Here is an 8,335-nt window from a genome sequence, read left to right as displayed (position 1 = left end):
GTCCAGGAGAATGGGAGTCCAGGGGAACTGGGGTCTCCATGTCAGGGGGGATTCAGGCATGGGGGTTCTGGGGAACATGTTCCCAAGAGATGTGGGGTCATGTGACATGGGTCCCTGGGCTGGGGATGCAGGGAGAAATGAAAGGAACCTCGGGAAGAGGGGTTTTGGGGAAAGAAGCAGCCCATGGGATGGGGGCATTCAGGGATGGGGGTCCTGTGCGAACATGATCTCGAGGGATCGGGGGTCATGGGATATGGGTTTGAGGATTGGGGGGGGGGAGGGAATAAAGGAGACTTTTGGGAAGAGAGGGTCTAGGGGAAGAAGCAGCCCATGGGATGGGATCAAGGCAATGGTGGTCCTGAGCAATGGGAGTCCTGGGATGGGGGTCCCAGGGAGGAGAGACCAAGGGAATGGGGGTGCCATGGTTGGGTTCCCAGGGGAATGGGGATCCCAGGGATGGGCAGTGGCTGGGTGGGCACAGGGGTCACAGCTCCTTCCCTGGGTGCCTCAGATTTTGGGGTGACTCAGAGCCCAGCACAGCACCCACAGTGTGCTCATGGCCAGGGGGGCACCCCAGGGTTGAGGCTCTGGGTCTGTGCCCCACACACCCCGGGGCTTTTTCCCATCCCCCCATTTCCTGGCTCAGCCATCCCAGGGAACACCTGAGCAGGTAACGGTGGGGGGATCCCAGGAAGGGGCAAAGGGGATGGGTGGTGCAGGCAGTGTTTGGGAGCTGTGGGAGATTAAAGACTTTCACTTCCTCTTTCCTGCAGCAGAAGGAAGAGGTCTTTTATGCTGAGTTGAGGACGTGGGTTCTGTCCTGGGGGGCACACCCAGAGAGGTCCTGCCCTGAGGGAAAAGGGCTCCTCTGCTGTGGTGACACCTGGGTCTTGTCCCAGGGTCTTGTCACAGCGGTGTCCTGATTCTGGGGGGGGGTCCACGTCCTTTAGGAGCCCATTGATGCATCCCACAGCAGCATTTACTTGTGGATAATACAGAGTGTGGAATCTCCCTGAGTGTCCAACAGGTCCATGGCATTGTTCCCTGCCTGCTGGGCAGCAACCCAGTGCCTAGGGAAGGCTTTGGTTGGGCCATATTTAGGAACTCTTCACATTTTTCTCATTCCAACCCTAAAACTTAATTTACTTCCCATAGCTTCTGCTCCCAAAAGGGGAGAAACTCTGTCCATCCTTGGAAAAGTGCACACTCTGTCATTCCTTGGAAAAGGAAGCTGTGGAAATGCCCGTGTGTCCCTCAGGCTCTGCTTCCCTGGTAAATGCACTGCACCCTGCCCTGAATTCCCCTGCCTGGGCACTCCCTGCTCCTGCTGGGACACCCCTGTTCCCCAGATCCACGGGTGGAGCCCCTGCTCAATATTTCCACACTTTTCCCTCTCTGCTGGTGTCCACATCCAGAACCCAAACATTCTTTCTGGAAAGTTCCAAAGGGCTGCAGGTTTTGTTCCATAAGGAGGGTCCAGGTCAGGTAGTTGAGCAGATGGATGTGGGATTTGCAGAACTTCTGGGGCTCTCTCAGCCCCTTGCTGAGAGGGACAAAATGATCAATTGCTGCATTTCCGGACTGGTTCCCTCACAGCTGCCCCTGCAGGGGCCGTTTCCAGCCAGCCCTGCTCTGAAAACCATCAAAGGCCCTCACAGAGCCACTGCTTGGGCTGCCATTGGCTTTTGTGCTTCTTGCAGGGCTCAGCAAACCACAGCCACGCCTTTTTCCCCCACAGAATTCTCACCTTTGCAGCAGCTCTGAAGCTGCCAGAATCCAAGCCAAGGGGGCAGGGGGGACCCTCAGGTCCTGGCTGTCCCCTGGGGCTGGCCAGAGCAGGGCTGGCCAATGCCCATCCCTGTGCCCTGGGGCTGGGCCATGGCTGGGCCCCAAACTTGGATGGCCACTGGCTTCAAGGAGGAGGAGTTGGGGAGCTCCTTCCTGCCTGGGGCTCCACTCCCCAGCTGCTCTTGCTGCCTCAGATCCTGCAGGGGACGAGTGAGAATGGAGAAGTCTGGACTCCTCCTGGAGCTGCCATCCCCCAGGACAGGACCCCCTTGGCCAGCATGTGTCGCCCCCAGGACAGAATTCTTTGATGTGCCCCCCAGGACAGAACCTGCTCCCCGTGTGACACTCAGCACAAACGGCCTCTTCCTTCTGCTGTGGGAGAAAGTGAAAGTGTTGGGGGCACAGCCAGACACCCCCAGCCCTCACAGCTTCCCGTCTGTCACAGCAGACCCCTCACCCCTGATTCCCCCACCCTGGAGTTCCCGCAGCCCGTTCCCTGCTCAGGTGCTCCCCAGGATCATCAAGGCACGAACTGAGGAGTTGAGAAATTGAGGGATAAAAGGAACAACATGGAAATGAAAAGACTAAAATATCACTGGGGGGACACAGATCCAGTATCCCTCAGAATCCCCTTGGGGCGCATTCCTGAAACCAGGAGTATATGAGTAGGGCCAGTGCTGGGCCCTGGGTCGCCTCAAAATATGAAGAACACCCCTTGAAAGAGCTGTGACTCATGGGTCCATCCAGCCACTGCCCATCCCTGGCACCACCATTCCCTGGGAACTCAAATGTAAGACCCTCATTTCTTATGTTCCCCCTCCCTGGGACCCCCATCCCAGTACTCTCATTCTTTAAGATCTCCATAGCCCAGGAACCCCATTCAGAAGATCCCCCTCATGCAAATTCCATCCCCTACAATCCTTGTTCCCTCAGGACACTGATTGTGACAGGACCCCCATTCCCATGGGCCCGGCCCATTCTCCCCGCAGCCCATCCATGGCACATTCATCCCATGATCAAATCCTTGGAGCCCGCATTCCCCTGGACACTCATCCCTGGCTACCAAAACCCTGTGAGCCTTCAGGTACTGAGAACCTCATGCCCCACCATGTGCTACCCAGCCTTGTCCTCAAACTGTCACCACCATGTCCAAAGCCTGTCCCCAGCTTGTCACCACCCTGCCCCCACCAGGGTCCAGCTACACATGGCGACAAGGTGTGACCTCGCTTCCTTCCTCTTCATCCGAAGAGCCGCCACCCAGGGCACCGGTGGCCACAGCAGCGAGTGACAGCCAGTCCACATGGCTGGGGACACGGGGATGGCCGGGAAGGTGACACTGCTCCTGTGTGGTGAGTGCCCCGGGCACGGGTCTGACACCCCGGGGATGGGCCCTGGTGAGGGAGAGACCGGTGGGGAGGGGGCACAGGGGGGCTGTGGGGTCCCCTGAGGTCCCCAAGGCCATTAGGGACAGGGCATGGGCATGGATCCAAGTGTGACCAGAGTCATGGGGTGGCTGTAGGGACAGGAACAGGCAAAGTGGGATGTGGGGACAAGAATGTGACAAATGGAACCTTGGGGCTGGGGCAGCAGTGGGGACAGGGACAGAGGAACAGGGATGCAGGGGCAGGGACAGGGAGAAGGGCCATGTACCAGGCAGATGGTCTATGGGGACAGATGCCATTGGAATGGGACCACAGGCACAGGGCCATGGGGATGTGTCTGTGGAGACAGGAGCTGTGAGGATGGTGGTGGAGACCTGTAGGAGAATGGGGTGTCCACAATGTCCCCATGTCCTGCCTCAGCTGAGAGGTGATCGAGATGTCCCTGTCCTCAAGGCCTCTGTGTTATAGCAGTGTTCAACTGGGGACAGTTTGGGGACAGACACCACACCTCGTCCCCCTGGTGCTGCTGTCCCTGCAGTGCCACCTCCACCCAGCCCTGTCCCTTCTCCTTTCCAGCCCAGACCCTCGGCCTCGCTGGTGAGTCCTCAGGGGATGCCATGTCCCCACCCCACTGTCCCCAGCCCCACAGTGGCCCTGGCAGGCTGGTGTCCCCTGTCACCCTCAGGTGCCCAGACCACTCAGCTCCTGGTGGAGCCCCCCTGGACGCCGGCGGTGGGGTGGGACCAGGTGACACTGACATGCCAGGGCTCGGGGACCGCGGGTGACACCACCTGGTACAAGGATGGGCAGCGCTGGGGGCAGAACAGATGCGAATGCTTCACTGTCACCAGGAGGGACAACTACACATGTGACAGACCTGGCAGTGGGCTCAGCCCCCCCGTGGCAGTCTTCAATGGTGAGGGGGGTTTGGGTGCTCTCAGCGTGGCAGCTGTGGGACCCCAAGGCTTCTGGGTGTGCTCGGCTCAATGGGTCACTCCATGGTGTGACCAGAGGTTGTCCCCTGCACACGGGGACATCCCAGCGCATCCCAGTGTGGGAGGACCCTGTTTGTGGAAGTGGAGACCCCAGGTGGACTTCTGGGTGTGACCCAATGGGGGGGTCTTCGTGAAAACCAGAAAACCGGGTGAACTCCTGCGTATCACAGAGGTGGCAGGAGTCAATGCCAGTGCCAGCGCACGGTGAGCACCCCACACCTCACACCTCAGAACCCCCAGAGCCCCTCCCCAAGGACTCGGGGTCACAGTTCCCCTCCCCTCTCCTTCCCAGAGCTCTTCACGGGGCCGGTGCTGAAGGGTCCTTCCGAGCTCACCGAGGGGTCCCCCCTCAATCTCAGCTGCCTCAGCACCCCCAGCCCCCTGGAGCCCCAAGCCACCCTCGTGTACCTCTTCTACCGGGATGGGCTGTGGGTGGGGGGCCCGCAGGTGTCCCCACAGCTCCTGGTGCCCGCCGTGGGGGTCTCCCACTCGGGGAATTACAGCTGCCAGGTGCGCTCTGAGGGGGGGACTGTGTAGAAGAGCAGCGCCTGTCTCCACGTCACGGTGCACAGTGAGTGTGGGGATGGGCACGGGGAGCCCCCACAGCCTCCACAGTCCCCTGCCGTGCTTTGGAACCCCAATTACTGCCTGGGCCCCCTATCACTGTCTCGGGTCCCCTGTCTTTTCCTTGGTCCCTTGCTGTGTCCCCCAGCCCTACATGTGTACCCCAGTCTTTCCCATAAATTTTTTCCACATCCCTTCCACACTGCTCGGTTCCCTGTCCTTGTCCCCCCATCCCTCAGTGGGTTTCTTCATCCATTCCTGGTTCAACCCCACCCCTCTCTGATCTCCCCTCATGGTCCTCAGGTCCCACCATACCCTCCCTGTGGTGGTCCCTCAGCCCACTCTCTGTACCCCCTTCATTCATTGGGTTTTTTCCAAGCTCCCCATTAGCTCTGGGCCCCCTTTTCCTCTCTGGGGTCCTCCTGCCCCTCGAAAACGCCACCCGTGTCCCTCACTAAGCCCTGGTTCAACCCCCTCCCACAAGGCTCCCGCTCTCAGGGGTGTCTGTATGGGCGCAGCCCCCCGAGGGACAGGTGGCACTGGGGGACCGCCTGGTTCTGAACTGCACACTGGCTGTGGGGACAGGTCCCCTGTCCTTCACCTGGCACCAGGGAGATTCAGGGGCACCACTGGGCACCGGCCCCCACCTGGAGCTGGTCCACGCTGGGGACAATGACAGCGGCCACTACCAGTGCCAGGCCAGCAATGGGTCAGCGTGGCTGAGAGTGTCCCCACGAATGTCACCGTCCTGGGTGAGAGAAGAACAATTTCCTGCAAACAGCAACAAGAGAACAAAACCAACAGCAACAGCAACAAGGTTCAGCATGCAAAGGATCAAAAAAGGAACGATTTCCAGAGAAAACTCTCAAAGAGGAACAAACCCCAGATACTCCCTCCAACACATTTCCTCCACCACAGGAACCTGGCAGGGCTCTGGACCTTCATTGTTCTGATGGCCAAAGTGGCCTTCAGGAGGCTCTGGATTCTCTTTTCCCCTGTCTCAAACAGTTCCTCTGCTGTGTTCTGCACACAAGTTGTGTGGGCAAAGGCCCTGTGGGTGTTCCTGAGCCTTTCCCTTCTCCAGGGCACTCGGCATCAGGCCATGGCACAGGGTGGGGTGTCAGAGACTGGAAAAGTTTAATGTCTTGAGACATTTTGGAACACCAGTGTGTGGCAAGGATGGACCAAGCCTTGCTTTTGGTGAGACAGGGCTCCATCTGTCAATCAGTCTGCCAGCCATGGAACACTGGGGACAGTGTGACAGTCTGCCAAACCCAGCTCCTGAGTGGCCAGGTGACCAGAAGTCCCGCAAGGGGGAAGGCCCATGGTGGGCCAAGAGCTTCAAAGGCAGAGCACGAGGTGGCCCTGTGTCTGACCCTGTCTTCTCTTGGAGTGTCTGTCCCATCCATGCTGGAACCCAGGAGTTAGCAACTGTCTTGTTTTAAAAGACAAATATCTGCCAAAAGAAAGCAGGAACCTTCCTGGAATGGAAAGAAGACCCATGCTCAAAAATGTTGATAATTTCAAAAATTAATGGGTTTCCAGGAAAAAATGCAGGAAAGTATATAACAGCTCTTAACCAGAAAATTTCTAGACGACAACAGAACAATCAACACAAACCCAGAACTTCCTCACCCGCTCAGGGCTGGTTTTTCCTCTTTGGTGCAGTTATGACCACGTCCGCCAGGGGGCGCGGCAGGGAGCCCTCCCGACCAGCAGGGGGCGCTGCAGGGAGCACTCCCGGCCAGCAGGGGGCGCTGCAGGGAGCCCTCCCGGCCAGCAGGGGGCGCTGCAGGGAGCCCTCCCGGCCAGCAGGGGGCGCTGCAGGGAGCCCTCCCGGCCAGCAGGGGGCGCTGCAGGGAGCACTCCCGGCCAGCAGGGGGCGCCCCGGGGCAGCTCCAACCCCTCAGGGGTGATGGCGGCCTCGGCCGGGAGGGAGGAGGGGAAATGGCTCCTTTGGCAAACTCACGGCCACTAATCAGTCCCGGCACCGCCACCGGCAGTGGGCAGAAGCGGCCAAGGCAGCAGGTTGGATCGTAGTGCCGAGTGGCAGCGGAGCAGCGTCCCGGGGCCAGGCACAGGCCCTGCACAACACACATGACCGCTCTCCCCAGTTCAGAGTGGAGGACCCCCTTGGCCAGCATGTGTCCCACCCAGGACAGGATCCCCCGGGATGCCCCTCTAAGCGCCTGCCTCCATTGTGACACTTGGCACAAACGGCCTCTTCCTTCCGCTGTACGAGAGAGAAAGTGCTGGGGGGGCACAGCTGGATACCCCGATCCCCCACAGCCTCCCAGCCGTCCCTGCAGACCCCTCACCCCTGATTCCCCCACCTTGGGGTTCCCACCACCTCGTTCCCTGCTCAGGTGCTCTCCAGGGTTTTGAAGGGAAGAACTGGGGGTTGTGCCATTGTGAAATTGAGGGTGTAATGGTTTGTGTGCACACTACAATTATTTATTCTTTTTCTGCTGTAAGATAGGCTTAGGATAAGAGCAAAGTGGGCTCAAAACTTTAAAGGGTATATAGACAGATTAATTACCAAAACTACAAGAGAGAAAAAAATAATAAGAATCAGAATAAAACCCTCAAAACATTTCCACTCCCCCATAACTTTCCCTTATTATGGACAAAGTATAGAGACAAAACTTGGAATTCTTCGTCACTTTACTACCTATAAAGTAGTCTTTCATCAGATTCTTCTAGAAAGAAGTCTCTTTTGGTCTGTCATGGAAACTTCCCCACAAGAAAGAACAGTTCTCTTGTGGCTTTTTAGTTCTCACAAAAGCAGCTGCCGGGGAATCTGCATTTGTGAAGTCCCTCCCATATCACACAGCCTTCCCACAGCTGCATCATGGGCCACATCAACTCAAGGGGTATTATTTTAAAGAAGAACATCCCGTCAGCACCTGGGGACCTCTGCCCAGCCGGAGGAGAGAAGGGAACTTTTCCCGGGATTCTTCTCGTTTGGACCTGTGTGGCCACAGAGGCGTACCTAGCTCTTGAACTGGTTCCACAAGTTGTCAATATTCAAAGCTAATCACTGATTGGTTTTGCCACAGCTTTTTTTCAATCAATGCGAAACCAGCACAGGCATGTACTTGAAGAAAACATGGCATGGCTCAAACCAAGCAAAAGATCTTCTGGTAGAAGTAAACTCAAAAGCATGTTTGAATATGTATAATCTTCTTGAATATGTATTTAAACAATACAATGAAAAGGTACATAAGAAGGCTTGTTACAGATAACCGTGTGCCTCTGGCAGTAGGCAAGCGCTCAGCACACTGTTTGCGGTCTCCTTTATCCCTTATTAAACATGTACAAATATTAAGGAGTGAGCTTTGTTTCTCAAACAGTTTAATCAAAATGCTGAAGTTCGGGCACAATAAGAAGGAAAGGGTCTTGTGCCTGCTGGGCACTGGGTGAGGGAATGAGGAGCCCTGTGGGATGCAGTGAAGAGGAAGGGGCCACTGAGGGAAATCGATGGCCCCCAGTGCTGCCAGTGTGCCCCAGCGTCCCAACATATTCTCGAAAGTGTCATGGGAGTCCTGCTGTCCCTCCTGGGGTCTCGGCAGTGCCACTTCGTTCATTTTAGATCCTGAGGTGGGG

The 8,335-nt window shown here is 57.2% G+C and overlaps 1 protein-coding gene across 1 annotated transcript; it reads left to right on the top strand.

Moving 5' to 3' along the window:
- The first annotated feature begins 3,012 nt into the window (after positions 1–3,012).
- On the top strand, positions 3,013–6,707 carry LOC136375040 (Fc receptor-like protein 5). The gene is given in 5 exon segments (XM_066340390.1): positions 3,013–3,141; positions 3,596–4,101; positions 4,458–4,675; positions 5,248–5,438; positions 6,398–6,707. Coding segments are annotated over 5 exon segments (1,278 nt in total). The 5' UTR covers positions 3,013–3,088.
- Positions 6,708–8,335: the final 1,628 nt, after the last annotated feature.

The sequence above is a fragment of the Sylvia atricapilla genome, unplaced genomic scaffold (genome assembly GCF_009819655.1).
Source record: "Sylvia atricapilla isolate bSylAtr1 unplaced genomic scaffold, bSylAtr1.pri scaffold_78_arrow_ctg1, whole genome shotgun sequence".
NCBI lineage: Eukaryota > Metazoa > Chordata > Aves > Passeriformes > Sylviidae > Sylvia > Sylvia atricapilla.
This window is presented reverse-complemented; position numbering and strand designations above follow the sequence as displayed.